This window comes from Ostrinia furnacalis, unplaced genomic scaffold (genome assembly GCF_004193835.3).
Source record: "Ostrinia furnacalis isolate ACB-3 unplaced genomic scaffold, ASM419383v2 OfSCF1001, whole genome shotgun sequence".
In the NCBI taxonomy this organism is placed as follows: Eukaryota; Metazoa; Arthropoda; class Insecta; order Lepidoptera; family Crambidae; genus Ostrinia; species Ostrinia furnacalis.
The window spans coordinates 83,665-106,014 of NW_021131240.1; the positions used below are offsets into that span (position 1 = coordinate 83,665).

Below are 22,350 nucleotides of genomic sequence, written 5' to 3' on the forward strand. Positions count from 1 at the left end.
CTCAAGATCCTAGCAAACACAAATTCAAATTATTTTTTAGTATGTAGGCCCTTTTTCAGGGCGCTTATACACGTCCCAAATATAGCTCTGTTGGTAATTAAGTGTTTTTGATCGATATGTTTATCCAAAGACAGTAATTTTGGTACCACTTAGGCCCAGAACAGACGGTGAAACGCAACTGCAACGAAACTGCAACTTTCTGATGATTCTGATGAATTAAACTGAAACTGAAAGTTTCAAACTGGTCGCGTCATGTGTGGTCTCTCAACGGACGCTATGGCAGAAACTTAGATGCAACTCAAAAGTAACTAGCAGTTGCAGTTTCGTTGCAGTTCCGTTTCACCGTCTGTTCTGGGTCTTAGGCATTGGTCTTGGTGCAAATTATGTTGGTTCTTGATACCCATTGATAAAAGTACATTTTCTAAGATTGGTACCAACGATACCTTATTGTTTGTTTTTTTTAAATAAAAAGATTCAAACTCATTTCAAATATAACGATTAAATTACATATTACAATTATTAATAAAATATTTTGTTTGCACAAGCCAGCTTTGGAAGGCGGACGAACTTTGCGAACTGTCCGAGTGACACGTGATACCCAAATTGTTGCCACAAGAGTTGGGCTGTGACAGTCACAATTAATCAGTGTAGAACTGGCTTTAAATACATTTCAGCTGTGGTATGTACGGGGTTACGAGCTACACTGTGGTATTTTAGTCATAATAAATGCTATTTTTCCATAAAAAGAACTGCGAAAGCTCTTTCACAATTTGAAACATTCATAACTCAACGCATTTGTTTTATTTTGATTGATAACAGAAAAAGAAGTATAATATTATTTCGGTAACTAATTTGAGTCTTATGGTGTAGTTAAAATTTTCTACTCGACCATGTCAAATGAAAGCTTAAACTGAGTTGCACCATTTAACTTTAACCGTAAAATATAGCTTCTTCTTTGGTTTATGGCGATGAACTTGCGTTTTTCGCCACGAGGGCACACTATTCGTAAATATAACGATAACCGGTGTTTTACATATTATGTATGAATTTTATTTTTGACGTTTGATAAATGAACAACGATTCGCACGCATTCAATTCTGTTGCAATTAGCTCTACAACCCGATCGAGTTAAATGCGCCTTGCTATCAATGACGTCACGTCTCGACGCTCTGCGGGGCAATCTCGGAAAGGTGTGCAGTGGGTCTAGACAAAGTGCAAATTATAATCGCAAACCAGTCGAAAAGTGGTTGTATGGAGTTTTGACGGATTCGATTTTCGATTCGATCAAAAAGTGCATTTTGTCTAGGGGGCAGGTGAGTGCGAGGGAGAGTCTCATTCCAGCTAGGTGCGTTGTTAGCTCTATCGAGTCATAGTTTGCATTACACGTAACTTGTTGCTACAAGGAATTACGTAACAAACCAATTTTATTTATATGTTAAACTTATTGGGCTTCGCCATGTGCGTAAGCACAATAAAAATCAATTGTCTGGAGCCGAGGCTCAAGCGGGCGTCAAGGTACATCAGTATCAAGTTTTACGTGGGTGTGCATTTTGCATATTAGTTAAAATAATATTATTTTCCTGTAAACCACAACCTTTCATTTATAGGACTGCGTGATTTACCTTAACCTATTCAAGAGCTATGAGTAATTTTACCATATTAGTATGTATTATTTTTATAAAAATAGCTTTAAAATCTACCTAGTATAATGTAGGTACTTATTTGTTGAGTATACCGAAAACACCTAAAATATTTTTGGACTACCTACTTACTGATGTTAAAAGTACCTATTTAATTTTATTAAATGTTACTACAGTTGCTACAATGCACAGTTGAGTGAGTATAATATTTGCCGAAATATGACACAAACTAACTCGCTTGGGGTCCAATCTCAGATCATAGAAGGGAATAGATGTGAAACGGGGGCGTGGCGCGTGTCTCCGCGATATGCCCAGAAACGAACATCGGCCGCGTAGCTAGGTTAGTCGCGATTCAGTCGTACTAAGGAAATGTTCTCCGATATTTTGGATAATGCGTCGTTACGTGCAATAAAACAAGTGAAACGAAGAACTACAGGAACAATGGAGTCATTTACTACATGTAAGTATTGCAAATCCATTGGTATTTTGCTTATAAATAAAAAAAACTAAACATTTTTACGAACGAATTCAGTGCCGTAACAGTTACTGCGATATCGAAATTAGTGGTGATAAAAATTCTAACACACTTGTACATTGACGATTTAGTTAGCAACCACTTTATGTCATGCTCAACTACTGCGCAATGTATTTAATTTCTTCCGATATCCACTGTCGTGTGAAAATACACAGTACGGCCGCATGTGCCGGTCGTAACATAGTGCCGTGCTCGTGTTCTAATGCGGTTTCCTATTATCGATAAATAGAAGTAAATTATAATTTTCTATTTTGTAATTTTAAATAAAAAAATGATGTGTTACTTGCGATTATAAGATTTTACAAAAAAAAAAATAACAGTAGAAGTAATTAGTAACTGTCAACTATGTAATTACTATAAGAGCTAGTTGAAAGCCTAATATAGGCATTATTTTTTATAAACATATGCGGTACGCAGATCGCCATAATTAAAAAGTAATTGCGTGATAGTAGTTAATAATAACATATAATAATAAAAAGGTTTTCATACATAAGCATTTTGTGAAATCAGTTTCGAGCCTTGCCCCCAGCGATTTAAAGTATCGATATCTTGTCGACTCCATTTTGTCTTTGTTCTCTCACTAGTTTTCAAAGTGTGCGTCACGTCACGCGGCCATTGATTGGCCATAAGGCATGCCTTCTGGCCAATCACAGCACTTTTAAGCCGGTTGCACATGTTGTCGTAGACTCTCAGTCGCTTTGTTTTTACACAGTTGAATGTGTGTTTGGGAGTTGTGGTGGGGGAAATGTGGGGACACTGGTTCTCGTTGTAGTTACGCGCGACTTCATATCTATTCTCTTTCTATGATCTGAGGGTCCAATGGACCCCGCGCAAATAATTAAAGGTTAATAGGTATGTTTTTAACCTACTAGTAGCTTTTAAATGGCTTTCAAATATTCATCCAAACTTTACCAGTAGGCAACAAGTTATATTTTTCTCTTTAAATGACGGATCACTAAATCCTCTAAAATACGCATATTCTATCCGAGTGACATGGGTTCTATGACATTTGTTACGGCATCTCCCAATCGACCCAATCGTCCCAATCGTCCCAATCGTTTTTTGAAACTTTGTTATTTGGGCTGACAATATCGATGTGAATGATGGATTTGATAACTAAAACGTGTATGAAACTCCTCCGTCATTCCAGCTTAGCGGCTAAATTAATTTGTCATCGTTTAAGAGTGATGTATGCAGTGGCGGTCACGCTGCAAGATCGTACTAATAAAATTGTCTCGGTCTGTCTGATACGTTTTCACACTTATGCCGCTTAGCCAATTTATGGTCAGGATTAGGTCATGCAATATCATTGCAATAACTCAATGAAAAATAATATTACCTTCCACTCTCATCGTAATTTACTCGTTTATATAATATGTGGATGACGTGGTTGGTTTCACAATTGTAATCCTAGTAAGTAAGTAATATTATTTATAGTTATACATATTGTGAAGCTGTTTGTCTTCCCAAATAAATGAAAAAAAAATGAAAACTAGCTATATTATAATGAAGACAATTTTTTTGCTGTTGGTACTAAAATAGTTTGAGACTTCGTGCCACTGACGGCTGCGGCCTAGCTAGTTGGAAATATATTACGACATCTACAGGTTATTAATATTTATGGAAGTTAGGTCACGCTATGTGCCTTTCACTGAGTATACCCATTTGCTATCTCGTGAATCAATAACATACAGGACCAGTAAACCTATTATTCAAATCCAACCAAAAGGCTGAATAGTTAGACTTCTTGCAAACACAGACAAGACAATCAAACGCACTTTTTATAGGCACTTCAACGGGTACTCGAGACAAACATAAGCCTTTTATGTAGAAGTTGCGTGTGCGATCATTGCGATAACGGACTTATCATATGAGGGTAAATAGAAACAGCAGGCTCCCAGAAAAGGCCTACTTGATGCCGCGCCCAAAAAAGCAACAATGCGCAAATGGCATTACAATAGAACACGCTATTTTTACAACTACAGTAATGGGGTCTCGGCTTTTTCTATTGTTAGTTGTAAGTACGATCATTTGTTGTGTGTTTAATGACATCGGAATTTAGTTTCTAGTGCGAAAAAAACTTAGTAAAGCCTTAAGTTACATAGATGTTTAATTAAGACCACTGACCGTGCAAATTAATTATGTTCAGCAGTGGACATCCTATGGCTGAAATGATATTGACGATGATGATTAATGAAGTTGTAACTTTGACGAATTAAGTTTACAAATCTGGTAAGTATCAGANTCATAATCTAGTAAATATTTCATTGGTGTGTAACGTGCCTCAATCTAATAGTCTTAACTTGCCTTCAGAATTTAATTAGTTGAATGTCTTTAGTACGCTAGATATCGATAAAAACCTCAGAATAGAGCCTAGAACTTCAGAAAGATAGAGTACAATTCCTTAGCCACTAAGCCACTAGGCGTTAATTAAGGTCTTAGATGAAGTTATTAATTCTCTCTACAACTACAGCAGTTGTCTATGTTAATATGGCAGCCTGTGATATTAATCTCCTAGCTCAAACATTGGTGGTATTATGTCTTTATACAAGTCCTTGAGCCAAGTCTAAGACGTTTGTTTAATTAAGACTTTAGAAATCGTTTATCGTTTGAGTCAGCCTGTTGTTCTTGAGAATTCCTTTGGGAAAATAAATAACTGCCAACCTACACATTTCTTAGATAAGAAATCCATTCAACCGAACAAAAATCATATCAAACAAACAAACTTTCAGCTAAGTAAATCATAACTGAACGAAAATACAGCGAATTTAAAAGTTAGGCGGCACAAACGTTATTGGATGCTTTGATCAACAAAACAAGTTCAAAATAAAATTAGTTGATATCCTACAAGAACTTACAAAGAGATTTGTCATAAGACCTAAGACAAACAGTTTGAATTTGAACCCGATAAATAACGGAACGCCTTGTCTAAATATAATGGAATTTAAATCGAAATCTTTCCTATAAAGGCCTTTTTCATTTGTTTATTCTCCATTAAGCTGGCACTACAAATGTCAGCCTTTGTCAGTCTTTTGTTACTTTGGAAATAAAAGACAGACATCTATTAGTTAATGTTTCTGTGATGGATTCTATAACTATAAATTATTCTAATTTTAGTCAAAAAGTCGGAGAATTGAGATACATCGCTAGTCTATTTCAGTACATAATTACATACCTAAACAAGCATTTTCTGCGTATCCATGTAATTTGTAACTCTGCTTGTAGGTAACTCGAAAACTGATGAAGATAGATAAATCCTTAAGTACAAAACCAATTTACTAACATTGGCAGTATAACACTTGGGAGCAACTATTACGTTTTTAATTGCAATCTCTATAAAATTGCTTCAAGTCTACAAATGACGCTGTCTTGTTATTGGAAAACTTAACAAGGCTGTTCTTAAGTTTCGATACCAATTACCGACAAAGTGCAAAATTCCAACTTCAGGTAGAAAAATACGAGGTTTGCTCGAAACTTCATTGGCGTTAAAACTTTTTTATGTTCGTTTGTGACAATATTTCTTATATGTTTACATAAAAAGCACATTCACTCTATTTAATTGCACATGAGTACTTTTAAATGGTAACTTGATGGGCTTGCCAGCACGAGTATAATCGTAGGTATATAATTGATTAGAGGATTGCCGTGAGTGCGTGACAGTTAATGTCAATTACCACTCTATCAATCATCAAGAGCAGAAATTAATTATAAAATAGTGAGAAGATAAATCATTTTCACTTAGTTCGTGTATCTACACCCAGGGTAGACTAACCGAATCCTTCGATTTTTACCTTTTTGTTGGAAACTATTACCCAATAAAGCATTAATATTCAAACAAAATCTAAGGAACTACAATCGTTCGTTCGTTCGTTTCAGCCGAAAAACGTCTCCTTCTGGACAAAGGCCTCCCCCAAGGATTTCCACAAAGACCGGTCCTGCGCCGCTCGCATCCAGGCACCTCCCGCGACCTTCACCAGATCATCGGTCCACCTAGTGGGAGGCCTGCCCACGCTACGTCTTCCAGCTCGTGGTCGCCACATAAGAACTTTCCTGCCCCAGCGGCCATCAGCTTTCCGAGCTATGTGCCCCGCCCAAGGAACTACATTACAATCCTCATACTACATCACCGCCGTCCAATTGGAGTACTCTATTAGCTCCTACTACCACGTAGGCATTACTACAAAAAAGGAACAATTACTAGTACTTATTTCTTCTATGATTCCTACTTACGAGTAGGTAGGTACATCTAGTTTTAGGCTGATGTCAAGAGTTGGCAGATAAACACATTAGCGACAACATTAAGAGCGCCTACTTACAAAAAATGACGGTGTATTTTCCGCGCGTACATCATTAACCGTGAGTGGCTTGACATGCGCGCGATGTATCACTTTTCACTTGTCTACCAGAGTTTCGGTGAAATGGTAACTTTCTTGGATCTTCGCAAACTTTGACAAGCACCACTTAAGTACCGATCCCCTTTTCAGATACGTTAATTTGCTTAAAAAGCCCGCCGGGTAGCATTAAGATTCTACTGATAAGTTCGCATGTTTGACATAATCGAGAGTACCTAACTAGTTTCTTGTAACTGGGCAGCTGGGTGGGAAAAAGGGGCCTTTCAGGCTTCACTTGATGGATAATCGAATAATTTATTAAAACGCAATAAGAATCTTTTTCAACTGGTAATCCTAAACTAAACAGCTATCTAAATATATATATAACTAGCTGACCCGGCGAACTTCGTACCGCCTTAGCGTAGAGATTTTCTTAATATTTTTTTCCGTAAGAACCATCTTTGGACTTCCACAAACATTTAAAAAAAAGAATTATCGAAATCGGTTCAGCCGTTCACACGTGATGCCGTGACAACGCGAAACGGGTTTCATTTTTATATATATAGATAACTCAAAGGTGACTGACTGACTGGACTGATATAGTGATCTATCAACGCACAGTCCAAACCACTGGATGGATCGGGCTGAAATTTGGCATGCAGGTAGGTAGATGTTATGACGTAGGCATCCGCTAAGAAAGGATTTTACGAAACTCCACCCCTAAGGGGGTAAAACGGGATCCACGCGTACGAAGTCGCGGGCGGCCGCTAGTTAAATATAGAAGTAAACCTCTAACAATAGTTGAGTTTGAGAGTTGAAGTCAGGAAGAAAAATATCTACATTCGTTTTTAAGAAAAGGGTTTGAGTTGTAACTATACTGCCTCCTCGTAAAATGTGTAACATAAGAAGTCGATCAGAGAGAACTAGCAATTTATCTCGGGAATGTAGCTCCGACCGCTGCACGATTGATATCGGCCAGCCGGTATGAGTGATGACCGCGCTCGCGACACGCCTTCCTCATGCTCTATTTAACGGGTTCCAATGTCACTTGGAGAAGGAAAACATCGCTTTGGAGCTCAAATAGCTCATTTCTATTTAACTTTTGCGAGCTAGGAGCACGGCCTGGAGCAGTGCTGTAATAGGATCTCAGTAAACTAGTCACCTCTTTACGATTTTTATGCTTAACTAGATAACGGTTAAGGTGAGTCAATTGGGTATGTGTCTGGACTCATTTTTCGCTATTTTATATTATATTTTTAAATATATTTTTTTTTATTATTCAGACATCATTTTCAAGTTTTTAAGTAAATCTTGAATTAGGTAAAAACTGTTTTTATTTTTCTTTATTTCCTGCAAAACAGCCTTAAAATCTTTCTCTAGAATTTAGATTTTCTGGAAACTTTATTTTGGTAGCAAGGAAGCAAGGAATGCAAAATATTAGTATCGAGAATCCATGTTTCCTATTTTTTCATAGAATTCAAGGAACATTGAAAATGAGGTTATAGTACCTTTTCTCACCGCCCACACTATTGATAGCCGACGTGGCTATGACTGATAACCGTGACGCGACTTCTTTCATAACGTATTATGGGCACGTTCGGGTAAGGGAGTCAGTGTGTCAGCATGTCCTAATTCAATTATTATACAGGGTGGCCAGGCAGTTGACGTTCAAAGCTAAAATTTAGATTCCTTACATCAAGGTATATATCTAAATCACCCCCATGTATGTTTTACGATTTTGCTCAGTTCATGAGATAGAGTTAATTTTGTGATTTATCATTAACTAGCTAACCCGGCGAACTTTGTTCCGCCTTAATGGCAATAAATAAGCAGACTTTTTTTATTTCGAACGGGATAAAAAGTATCATATGTCCTTCTCCTGGCTCTAAACTACCTCCCTGACAATTTTCAGCTAAATCGGTTCAGCCGTTCTTGAGTTATAAGTGGAGTAACTAACACGACTTTCTTTTATATATACAGGGTGTTAGGTAAATGGGTATATGAGCCGACACTAGCCCATGTTAACATGGCATATAAATGATATGGTGAAGTCAGAAATTTGATATCATCATTTTAATTTTTTTAATTTCCATACAAAATATTTTTTATAAAATCCGATTTGTATGAAAAATAAAATAATTAAAATGAAGATATCAATTTTCTGACTTCACCATACCATTTATATGACCATGTTAACATGGGCTAGTGGTCGGCTCATATACCCATATACCTAACACCCTGTATAGACTATCACCTATGGTTGGTTTTTGACCCTGTATACCTACCATGTGACTGACTAGGGCGATAGAGTTGTAGGCGCGACAAGAAAAGGTAATGTTTCTTTTTTGGAAATCAGTCATGAATCACGAATGAGTCGGAGTAAATTCAGCATACGTAATTACTTATGTTTTAGCCATTTTCTGCTCCTATATTCTTTCAGTATTCTTTTGAAATGTTATTTTGGCGATAAACGTGCCGTTATACTTAATTCAATCCAGTTTTTCAACTATCAATCTTATCTCACAAAGATAAAACTTTCACGTTTCTTTCACAAACTGGCACATAAGTAGTTTAACAACTAACTTGATAGATTCCTCAAGTAACTCCCGGTTTTCAAGGTTTAGTTCATACTTTTGTCAACTGTCATCCGCCATGCTCTGGAGGAAAGTCAATCTTTATGTAGAAACTTAATGATGTATCACCTAGAAATTCAAACAAATAAAGACATACTCGTATCTACTCGAATGTGTATTTCAAACAGTAGTAAGTAAGTTACGAAGACAGACTTTGGTCTTTATCGTAAACTGATCCCTTTTCCGAATATTGCATCCAGAATAGAACAGAGCCGTAGTTGGGGTGTATAATACAGTAATTTCCAGCTTTAAAATTTCCATTGCTATATCTTTGCAACTATCATCGACAATGTTAATAGCCTTTTTTAGCTCCTTGCCCTACCGGTAAATACCGCTGCTCTATCTCAAATTCAAGTCTGGCTACGGCCCTGGAATACAAATCCGCCATTTTTAAGTGCGGCGTCGTAAAGCTGGACAAATGGGACCGGAAGGACGCCGCGCTATGGCGACTGCCGTAGTCAATAAAGAACTTGTATACTGGACTATTTTTTATATTTGTCGAGGAACTTGTATTTTCTTTTTCTCCTATCAGTTTGGGTTGATTCTCGGATAAAAGTTTAGTCGAATCGGGTCTAAGCATTTCAAACAAGATCACCATGCGGATATCCTTTTTTGCACATCACAAAAAACTGACACATTAAAGAATTACTATTAGGTAACTGAAAGTAACAATACATAGTTACTTAGTATTAGAAACTTGCTTCAAGAAACCCTTTCTAAATATTCAATTACAATGCATACTGAATAATACAACCGGAAACATGACACTAACGTATGACAATGTACAAGCTCCCATTTGCATCTAAATACGTACCTGCATTTAGACTCAGCAAGTAATGCCTTGATCTAGATTGGGAATAACCCTGGGAAATAACTTCCAATTAAGATCGAGCTACCCTCGAAATTGTTTTCGACTGTCGATAGACTAAAAACATCGATAACTCCCAGCAACCCGCTAAAAGTTTGCCTCCTAATCAAGTTAACGACTCTCGATGTACAAACAATTCAAGGCTGATCAAGAAAATAAACTCGCCTTTACCGAAAGAAAATAGTTACCTACTTAGGCTGGGTTGCACTATCTTACTTTAGCTTTGAAAAATCTGTCAAACTCCATACAAAAAACACCAGTTATCGTTAAAGTTACGGTCAAAGTTAGGTGGTGCAACTCAGCCTTGATGCCTCAAAGATTACTTGTTATCGTACTTACAACTATCGGCGTTAATTTTGGCTCAATACATCAATACTTACGCAAGGAAATCATGGATAAAAATAAGCCAACTAAATTCAAAAATATCTTCAGAATGGTTGCAAAATAAAACGTGCCATGTCATGTTACATTAACGAGTAGGTGACATCAACGAGGGCACATTTTCAACCAATTAACACCTATATTAATGGCCCACGCCGAATTTAATTTAACTTGCTCTCAAACTCGCAATAATGTTCGTCTTTATGCTACTCATTTCGACTCAGCTGTTTCGATGTGTAAATGTCGTGACTTCATCGCAAATGTGTGGGTGTGAGTAATAAATTAAATGCCTGTTAAATCATCCGACTGTGGTGACGACTATTAAAAGGTACATTTACTTCATTTCGGGTCAAACCCCCGTTTTCACGCTCGTAATAAACTCAGGAACTTATTATCACCTTTTTACGATCTACACACGCCCAACGTCTGAAAAGAATATTTTAACAGGAAGTAAAGTAGACCGTCGCATATTACACCTTTGCATAGAAATAAGCTTGAGTTAATAATAGGATGAAATGTTCGCTTCTCCATTTTCTAAGGGTTAAATCAATTTTCTTCCGCCACAACTGCAAAATATACTGTTCAATCTATTCGAAAAAGTAAACAGAGGCCGGGAAGACGCCGGTAAATGGTGCGCGGTAAATTGAAAGCAACTCTCGGAGTAAGTTATTGCGTCAGAGCTGTCGTTTGCATTCATAAATTGAATTATATTTAGCGTAGTACTTTGTCTTGTGCCTGATAAAGGCGGTTGAACGACCCATCATTAATTAAACGTTTCATGAAATCATCAGTGTCATTTTTTGGGAGTCCTTCCATTTTTATTATGACCTGAAATATTGGGAATATGGTAAAAATTGCATACTATCTTTTTGCGTCGACTCTGTTTTCCTACAACACATACACTGATTGACCCTTGAGATAGATGCATACCTACTGAACTGTCGCTGGTGACGGCTGAATGAAAAGTCTGACTTCGTCAGGCAACGTCCTTTATTCACATAAATTAAGCAGTAATCTTTTAGGGTATTTTCCACTAACTTATACAATTATTATCCTAATTCATCAGATCGATTTAAACACCTTGTTTAGCTTAATAGACAGTTAATAGAGTTTTAAGTGATTATTTTTTCAGTAGCGTGGGCAGGCCTCCTACTAGGTGGACCGACGATCTGGTAAAGGTCGCGGGAAGAGCCTGGATGCGGGCAGCGCAGGACCGTTCATTGTGGAAAACCTTGGGGGAGGCCTTTGTCCAGCAGTGGACGTCATTTGGCTGAAACGAACGATTTTTTAAGTTTTAGAGTTGCTTTGATAGATGGTGCAGAATATGCAGAAGGTAATAAATGCATATTAATTCAATTTGCACCATTGTAACTTTCAGTAATGAAAATATGAAACAAAAGAATTAATAAACTAATGAATGATCTCACTGCTTTTTGTAGAAAATATGAGCATACACTTTTGAGCTTTTTTAGGTACTATAAAAATCTTGACAAAAGGAAAAATAATACAATTTAAATATACATTCACTGAAAGCATTCTTCATTATTCGTTCAAAAACAAAATTTTAACCAAAGCAGTTATGTTTTGCTTTTGATGATAATATTTTGGTTTCAATTAACAATCATTAAAAAATAATACCTATACACGCCAATACGATATTTCCTGCCAAGTTGACAGATCCTGTAAAATTGAGACACGAAGTTTTGAACTATATTTTTAAGCCCTTATCAGTTAAGGTAAGTTTTGAAGTCCTTATCAGTCAGTCATTATAATCCGGGAATTTTTAAGGCGAGGGTGAATATGCACTTACAGGGCAGATATGTAGGTACCATCCTAGACTACAGTCTATAGCAGTGGTTCCCAAACTTATTTAGTCTACTGCCCACTTTGAGAATAAATTATTTTTTAGCGCCCCCCATTTTTGTAGTCAAGAGTCGAGCTCAGTCGGTGTCTAAGAGTCCTCCTAGTAAATGACGCCTCCGAAGCCTCTACACAACGTTCCGATTTTTTTCTGGGTCTCTTACCGCCCCTCTTTAAGCCTGCAGCGCCCACAAGGGGTCGTTATCGCCCACTTTGGGAAAGACTGGTCTACAGTGTTAGATAGGTAACATCTCGCTTATCACCAGGTGCGATTGCGGTCAAATACCTGCCTGTTATGCATAAAAAACTATACTACAGTCCTCTATGGCAGCTCGTAAACTCGAACATCAACAATGTGACGTCAGTTGTCCATAACTTACATAAGGAACATTCATCTCATTATAATAAATTTTACAAACAATAACTGTCACATAGTTATTAAATTTTTAGCGTTTGGAGTCGCATCTCAAACTAATTTGAAAATTATAAATAACTTGAAAAAATCGAACTGCCTAAGGCGGGGCAATTCCCGCAGGCAGTTCGATTTTTTCAAGTTATTTATAATTTTCAAAATAACTGTCACTCTGGTAATTCCAATTGCTTTAGATGACTCAAGCTGATAAGGAACCCTCTTTATGATCGCGAGTAAAACCCTAGCAGCCTTGTATTACCCCCAATGCTCACTGCTAATATTATTTCGCTGTTTGCAAGATAAATGTGCGATTCCTGTGGGAGAGGCGTTAGGCTGGAAGGAATAAAGGAGTCACGTTATTGTTACAATATAATAACTGTGATAGAGTTTGCCTGAAGCATTGTGTCTTGTGAGTGTACTATGTCGGAAATTAATCCCACGGAAACTATAAAAAAGTGGTTGTTTATTTGTAATCCATAAGTAACAAACGTCAAAAATCTGTCAAACTCCATACAAAAAACACCGGTTCTCGTTACAGTTACGGTTAAAGACAGTCTCAATTCCCTTCTATGATCTGAGGTCTCAATACAGTATCAGGATTACTATCCGTATATTATTTATGCTTGATTCCCAAGAAAAGCTAATTATTTTATCAAAGTATACCTACTTACTTGCATTGCATATTGGTTACAATGTTTTAATAATACTCGTATCTTCGAGCTCTATTCAACGCTGTGCGTTCGATTTGCTGCGTGTTCGATTTGCTGCGTCACTTAAGCAAGCATCGTTTGTGAATACGGGCGTATATGTAGATGCGTTTATCATTATTATCATAATCCATTACTCTTAAGTGACATGAAGGAACGGCAAACTTATTTTGCCTAGCTCAAAAACTCCCAAATTCCTGTCGACCTAGGTATATAACTGAATCTTTCTTTGAGTAAAATTTTCAATCTACAGTATTAAAAGTACTTTCCCTTCAGGTGGCATTACAAAACTCCACCCTTTATGTATATTACGCTTTTTTCCGCCACTTTCTTGCAACGTAAATAACCCTGTAATACGAAAGTGTCATGATATCACGGAACCTGATCCTCAGTAGGCTATCTGACCCGCGCCACGTACAGGAAGTGAGAGGGTTGAGGGGAATTTATGAAGCTTCCCCGATGTGTATTAAGTTTTTTCTGTGCCAAACCTGGCGATGAAAACTCTTACTTTTGCTTTCAGCTTCTTATTTAATAAGATGGAAAATAAAAAATAGACCCACTTTTTTATTCTTAAAGATTTATTATAAGGTTTGTTAAGTTTTTTCTGTGCCAAGCCTGGCGATGAAAACTCTTACTTTTGCTTTCAGCTTCGTATTTAATAAGATGGAAAATAAAAAATAGGCCCACTTTTTTATTCTTAAAGATTTATTATAAGGTTTGTTAGNTTTGTTAGTACCTACTACCTACCTACTGCTGAAAAAAATTATACCTACATTTCAATCGTTTCAGCCAAATGGGAAGAGCCCCCATGCAGATAGTGCAGGACCGGTAGTTATGGTCGCCTTTGTCCAGCAGTGGTGGACGTCATTTGGCTGAAAAATTTCAATATTTTTAAATTAAATAAAGGTTGAGTCATTTTGAAAAAAAAAGTTAAAACTAGATTATGAAGCTACAATTTTTTTAACCTTTGTGTATCATAACAAAGGAGAGGTACTCCTGCCACTCAACAGAGAGTCTGTCAAAGTTCGTTATAAAAACAGTGGACTCAAAATAACCCAAATTGGATGTCATTAGACCTCGATCCTTACCAAGCAAACCTTAGTGGGCATTTTCTGTCCAACTATTTCTGAACAAAGCGTTGTATCGACAATGGATTCAATTTCCAAATTGAATCTAGGATTTGTAAGTTTTTAACTCGTTATTTTCAACTTTGCTAAAGCCTGGTCCGTGAGCACGTAGAATTTTGTCGACAGTGCGACGGGCGCCCGCAGTGAGTGTGCGAGCGCGACAGCAACATAATTACGCGCGAGCGATAAGGATGGGTAGCTTGAGGTCATTGGACAAAATTCTACGTGCTCACGGACTAGGCTTTAGCAGTTAATCGGATCGTTAGTAGATGGAAGCTTAGTTGAAAACAATTAGTTTTAGACGCAAGTTAAATAAGGAAAGCTTTTTAAAAGCTCTCCATAAGATTAGTCCGTCTTTGCTAATGGGTTTACGAGCTTTGACTTTGTGTTGTCAATGGAGCTAAAGCTTCTGTTCACCAGATGACGCTGGATTGGTTTGATTTGTCGTTTTTTTCATCGTTTGTTTTTCAATTTAACATTCAATATTTAGCCGCATGCGGTTTAAATAAATAAATAAATAACGTTTATTTCGGTAACTTGTACACATTTTTCATTACAAGAATTTGGGNTATTTGGGGCTTCCCATTAAGCAACCAGTTGTGCTTGTGTTAGGAAGTTGTAGTTTGTTTACTTACTTTTGGTTGGAAATTACAAGTATGTCCCAATAGTTTATGATACACTTATAAAAAAAAATATCAATTCACTGATTGACATTCCGTCACAATTCAGTCTTTGTTGCAATATAATTACCATACTTTATTTAAAGTTTTCTACTATCTTTTAGCTGTACACCTGTAACACCTACTTATTGAATAAACTGTTATCATCACAGATCTCCTTTCCTGGAATCTCAAATATTATCCTCATAAATAAATATATTCTCAGAATAGGCACTGACGTGAATGCGTTTTCTCAAGTATGATTACGATTTTCCAGAAGCAGCTTGATGAAGATCTAATACCTACTATGAGAGTATAACGTCACCGATTGCTATTACTTGAGTTAGTGTAAACAAGCAGTATCGCCCAATTCTTTCAAGACAGCTTAATTGATTGGATGACGTCATATACAGACACAGCTGAATGAAGGAACACACTACATGCAAACACAAACAATTTATTTCTATCCGATTTCAACAAAAAGGATGTTCTCAATTCGTTGGTGTGTTTTTATTTACTTAAATTTAACAATGGAACGCTCTTGTTGGAAGCCATTGGAACTGGCTATTGTTGAATTATGCAGTTTATAATCCAAATTACAGTAAAAATAAACTTTTAAAAATTTTCATTGTCAAGGATTTTGTCCTTATATCGTGTAAACAGGTTAGTACATGTAAATTCACAAAATGGTTTAATTTCAATATTTAAAAAAAATTACAGGATTAAATCTATAGAATAGAAATATTATAATACTTGGCTACAGTCCGCGTCAAATAGTTCGCGAGCTTACCTTTTCTATATTAAGTGTCGCGAACTATTTGACACTGACTGTACACTTAACGACTGAGTGGAATCGATAAACAGTTCTCAATATCATTTTCTTTAATTTCACAAAACATTCCAACCGTTACTACCATATATGTATTGCCCTAACACGATAAATAACTGAGATAAGTGATCTATGACGGGCCACTGAGACGTAATTCGTGCCCAACAATATCGAAAATCCCAGGTCCCACAGGCCCATCAAGAAGGGATATGTAAGGAAACGTCTTAAACCAAATGAAAGCAGACAGCTGTCGGATTACGCTGCAAAATTGTTTTGATTAATGAACAAAAATTATAACATATCATCCTGCATGCTGTCGTACACGATAGGAAGTATGTCCTGCACGTACTCATAAATTTTATTGTTTTGACTCGCATATAGTAAGGCACTCGTCTCGTTTACAATGACGGCGAAAATTGGATGCTTGTCTAAAATTGAGTCTGCTCTAGATGTGCCATTTGCGAATGCAAAATAATTTTTTTTACCACCCATGACTTGCAACAGCATCCTTTATAATGTCTGGTGCCCTCATAATCTGTACAGTAGGATTTGCTGGTAGACCTATAATGCTCATTACAGTACCGTCTACATCAAGTCTAACATAGACGTGTTTCTTACTATCCACGAAGTACAAATTATTAGCCGAGTCCAACACAATTTGTTGGGCATCCTTTACATTGGTTATCTCTTCCTTTTTAGTGCCATCCTCAGTGACTTTGTATACAACATTATCTGTTGTTAGAATGTACAAATCATTGGTGCCCCAATACTTAGCGACGGCAACAGTGTTGTCAGTCAATGTTCCGTATTTTTCAGCTTTTTTCTCTTGGTTGTTGAAGCTGTAGATGCCATCGGAAGCTGCGAAGTATAATTGTGTGTTGTTTATGTCATAGGTCGTGGAGATGTCGTTACCATTCTCGAGCAGATTAGTTATTTGTTTGTTCTTCAAGACAAAGAGGCCTTTTCCTTCTTCGATGAAGAAGACATGGATTTTTTCGTAAGCGGAGGTCGCTTCACCGTCTTTAAACGGTTCTCTTATGAATATGACGACTAATTTGGTGAAATCTTTCTCCCCGGTGTAAGTGACGGATTCCTCTGAGAATAAGTTGGTGGACGCCAACCCGATCAGAAGAAAGTGTCGTAAAGGTGGCCAAGGTATTCATGGTGTCTGAAAAAGAATGAGTGAGTGAGCTGAATTGTGTTTTTTTAATAAATTGGTGTGCTGGTAAGTAGAATATTGAGTATCGTAAGGTAGGTATATTAACTTTGATATTGTAGGGCAAGCTATATTTGGGACGTGTATAAGTGCCCTAGAAGGAGGAGTACATAGGACTGAATAAATTATTTGAATTTGATAACAGCTTCTTTATGCTACCGCAAAGTAAAACTAAATCAATATTCCATCTGCCCTTTGGTGTAGTGGTTTGAAACAGACTACTATGCCGAGAGGTCCCCTGTTCGATTCCCAACCGGACAGAAATTGAAATGAATACGAGTATACAGGATGACTGGCAATTAGTGGCGGAGCCGTTAAGGGGAGGTGGTCTAGGGTTATTCTGACAGATATCACCATGAGACCTACCGTCCTTATTTAACCCTTTAATTGCATTGTATTACTACTATTTCAGCTATTCTACAAATCGAATTTAAATTGATTAGTCTACGTCAATTAGTTTCGACGTTATTGTTCTATGATCTATGGATCTCTTCGTAAAACAATACAGGGCAGATATGCACCATCCTAGACTGCATCTTACTTAACACCAGGTACGATTGCGGTCAAATACCTACGTTGCCCTGCATAAAAAATCCCTTTACAGCCGTCAGACAGTTATAGATTTTTACATAAATAAATAATATCAATCGACTCACCTCTCCGAGATATCTCACCAGAATGATTTACCTACTAATTAAGACTCGAATTAACGTGTTTATACTTTTGTATAAACGTTATCGAGTTAACACTTAACGTCTTTGTATCTAAAGTCCTGACCTTAGGTATACATATTTAGCAAATAAATAGATTACAATATTTTTCCTGTGTGTTTTTCGAGTCCTATCTACCAACACTAATAAAATTAAAAGAGAAAATATTGATTGTTTGTTTCTTTGTTTGTATTGAATTTGCTCTGAAACTACTGGATCGATTTTGAAAATTCTTTCACCATTAGAATCCTACATCATAGAATATTATTACGGCCACATGAGATCTGATCATTAACAGCCCTTTACAGTCCACTGCTTTACTATGAGCCTCCTCTATTATATTGGAGGGTTTTACCATAATCCCCACGCTTGGCAAGCGGGTTGGAGAATCGCAGTTTAAAAGATTGGTGTTTTTCAGAGAATGCTGCTGCCCGTTCTCTGTTTGATGTGTAGTCCCTAAGTCGCCTCTTACGACTAAGATATATCAAACGAACGGCGCGGTTGCGTTATTTGCTCGTGCCCGCACGGTCATATCACATCAATACAAAATGGACATATGGATTTTAGGTGTGCTGTAATGGGTTCATCAGAACATAGAATTAAGTCAGATAATAGCTTGAACGAAGTTCTATCGCGTACTTTGTTGATGGATAGTAAAAAATTTAGACCCAAGTGTGTCTAAATAGACACAGTACCTATATACGAGTACCTACTCTTCGTGGCTCTACGTATCAATAATATCTTACAACTTTCGACAACAAACGGTTGCGAAACTTAAGGAAGCACACATCAACCTGGGAACGGATCGTAGCCGTATCAACTCGAGGAGGACATTTTCTTGTATGAAACTTCGTACAGCAACGCATAGGTACTTACCCGCACCGTAACGTAAACGCCTCACCTCACGGCGAAAGGCGATATGGTGTTGAGGTTGATAAAGTGTGCCTTTAGTTACAACCATTTATTACAATTTTTTAATGGGATTTTATCGGTTTTATCAGTTCAAATCCGAACATAGATTTCGCTCTAAAATAACAAATAGAAATGGCATATTTAAAGCAGTAGCAGAAATATTCTGTCCATTAAACTCGTTAGCGGAACATCCGAGAATTGTTTTAAACTGCGCAACTACGAATTTCACTAGTTTTCCATACAGAATTATTATGCGTTGTCGACAAAAACACTGGTGCACAAAAATTACATTTATTACGGATTATTATTAACTAGCGGCCGCCCGCGACTTCGTACGCGTGAATCCCGTTTTTCCCGCTAATTCCCGTTCCCGTGGGAATTCCGGAAATTCCTTTCTTAGTGCACCTCTACGGTACCTAAGCTATGTCCCTTCCAAATTTCAAGTGCCTACGTTTAGCCGTTTAGGCTGTGCGTTGATCTGTCAGTCAGTCAGTCAGTTTCTCCTTTTATATATTTAGATTACCAATTTTTATAAGAAAGTTAACGTTTTCAAATAAATTTTTACTAAGCCTAGGTTACACCATCTAGGCTTTAACTAACAAACGTCAAGTCTGTCAAACTTCATACAAAAAACACCGGCTATCGTTACAGTTACGGTTAAAGTTAGGTATTGCAACTAAAACTGAGAAGTGGTTAATATTAACGGAAAAACTTTTTTGTAGAAGCTTATCTAACCACTCACAGCACCAGTCCCTTTCACTAGGTATGGAAAGGGCCTATGAAGTGTTATTACCTCTACTTCCACCTGTTATCACGCTATAAAAGAGGTACGATATGAGAGCGTTGCTCTTGATTATGGAGCATTACTCTATCTATATTTATAGGGGAACCTGTTGTACTTAGGNCACTGTGATTCGTAAGATTTAGGTTAAAGATACATAGGTATAATTAATTTTTTTAATTATTTTTTAAATAATTCTTAGTAAAATTTTCTTTGTAAATCATCTATTAATACCTTATTCCTTTACATTTCGGCAAACAACACCGCCTAACTCTACAAAAATATCAGTCAACACCGCTCAAATCATAAAATATAGGTTAAAATAAAGTAAATCGTCAAATTAAGTATAAATAATTATTTTTTAACTGCTAAATAAAGTATTTAATAAGTAACAATAGGAAAAATCCACCGATTTTTTTAAATAAACAGTTTTTTTCGTCTCCTGAAAAGTTGCTAAAAATGACTTACGCGGTGTTGTTAGCTAAGGGACGATTATTTTGCGAATGCAAAATATTTTTTTTTACCACCCATTACTGCAACAGCATCCTTTATAATGTCTGGTGCCCTCATAATCTGCATATTAGGATTTGTTGGTAGACCTATAATGCTCTTTACAGTACCGTTTACGTCAAGTCTAACATAGACGTGTTTCTTACTATCCACGAAGTACAAATTATTAGCCGAGTCCAATACAATTTGTTGGGCATCCTTTACATTGGTTATCTCTTCCTTTTTAGTGCCATCCTCAGTGACTTTGTATACAACATTATCTGTTGTTAGAATGTATAAATCATTGGTGCCCCAATACTTAGCGACGGCAACAGTGTTGTCAGTCAATGTTCCGTATTTTTCAGCTTTGTTCTCTTGGTTGTTGAAGCTGTAGATGCCATCGGAAGCTGCGAAGTATAATTGTGTGTTGTTTATGTCATAGGTCGTGGAGATGTCGTTACCATTGTCGAGCAGCTTGGTTGTTTGTTTGTTTTTCAAGACAAAGAGGCCTTTTCCTTCTTCGATGAAGAAAACATGGATTTTTTCGTAAGCGGAGGTCGCTTCACCGTCTTTAAACGGTTCTCTTATGAATATGACGACTAATTTGGTGATATCTTTCTCCCCGGTGTAAGTAACGGATTCCTCTGAGAATAAGTTGGTGGACGGCCAACCCGATCAGAAGAAGTGTCGTAAAGGTGGCCAAGGTATTCATAGTGCCTGAAAAAGAATGAGTGAGTGAGATGAATTGTGTTTTTTAATAAATTGGTGTGCTGGTGAGTAGAATATTGATTGACGTAAGGTATATCAACATTGATAAAAGCTTCTTTAAGCTACCGCAAAGTAAAACTAAATCGATATTCCGTCGGCCGTTTAGTGTGGTGGTTCGAAACAGACTACTATGCCGAGGGGTCCCGTGTTCGTTTCCCAACCGGACAAAAATTGAAATGAATATGAGTATATTATTATAATAGCTGACAAAATTATTTATTATTAGAAGTAGAAAACAAACACAAGCCCCATATATTTTAAGAGAGTAAGAATGGATTTCATTAAAAAACATGACGTTTTCACTTCATTTTCAGTTATTTTAAAATACGAGAAAAAACAGTTAGTTAAGGTATGTTATAATTGCATTGTGTTACTACTATTTGAGCTATTCTACAAAACGAATTTAAATTGATTAGTCTACGTCAATTAGTTCCGATGTTATTGTTTTACGAAGCGGATTATGGACTAGACTGCATCTTACTTAACACCATGTACGATTGCGGTCAAATATCTGCGTTGTCCTGCATAAAAAAAACCTTTACAGCCGTCACACAGTTATAGATTTTTACATAAATAATAATATCAATCGACTCACCTCTCCGAGATATCTCACTAGAATGAGTTACCTACTAATTAAGACTCGAATTAACGTGTTTATACTTAGGTATGTATAAACGTTATCGAGTTAACACTAAGGCTGAGTTGCACCATCTTATTTTAACTTTAACAAACGTCAGAAATCGGTCAAACTCTATACAAAAAACATCGGTTATTGTCATAGTTACGGTAAAAGTAAGACGGTACAACTCAGCCTTAACGTCTTTGTATCTAAAGTCCTGACCTTATACATACTTAGCAAATAAATAGATTACGATATTTTTGCTGTGTGTCTTTTAGAGTTGAATATTCTAGAAATAACTTTTACCTATCTACCTACACTAATAAAATTTAAAGAGAAAAGATTGATTGTTTGTTTCTTTGTATTGAATTTGCTCCGAAGCTACTAGATCCATTTTGAAAATTCTTTCACCAGTAGAATCGTACATCATAGAATATTATTACGGCCACATGAGATCTGATACTTAACTCTATTATATTTTATTTACTCTATTATATTGGAGGGTTATGCCATAATCCCCACGCTTGGCAGGCGGGTTGGAGAATCGCAGTTTAAAAGATTGGTGTTTTTCAGAGAGCGCTGCTGCCCGTTCTCTGTTTGATGTGTAGTCCCTTAGTCGCCTCTTACGACTTAGACCATTCTTGGTAAGATATATCAAACGAACGGCGCGATTTGCGTTATTTGCTCAAGCCCGCACGGTCAGATCGCATCAATACAAAATGGATAAATGGATTCTAGGTGCGCTGTCATCAGAACATAGAATTAAGTCAAATAATACGGATAAATTTGTATTTGCTTGAATGAAGTTCTATCGCGTACTTTGTTGATGGAAAGTAAAAAGTATTTAGGTAGGCCCAAGTGTCTCTAAATAGA

The 22,350-nt window shown here is 36.8% G+C and overlaps 3 protein-coding genes across 3 annotated transcripts in view; 1 reads left to right on the forward strand and 2 right to left on the reverse strand.

Moving 5' to 3' along the window:
- The window catches only part of NGR-A24 (neuropeptide receptor A24), a 135,491-nt gene that overhangs the window by 54,050 nt on the left and 59,091 nt on the right, over nucleotides 1–22,350 (forward strand). The window lies entirely within an intron of this gene.
- On the reverse strand, nucleotides 15,968–17,123 carry LOC114350887 (uncharacterized; the record flags this gene model as incomplete). Its single annotated transcript, XM_028301842.1, has 1 exon — nucleotides 15,968–17,123. A coding segment is annotated over one exon (660 nt), but the record flags the coding sequence as incomplete, so codon positions are not given.
- LOC114350888 (uncharacterized) lies at nucleotides 20,094–20,756 on the reverse strand (the record flags this gene model as incomplete). The annotated part of the gene is made up of 1 exon (XM_028301843.1): nucleotides 20,094–20,756. A coding segment is annotated over one exon (663 nt), but the record flags the coding sequence as incomplete, so codon positions are not given.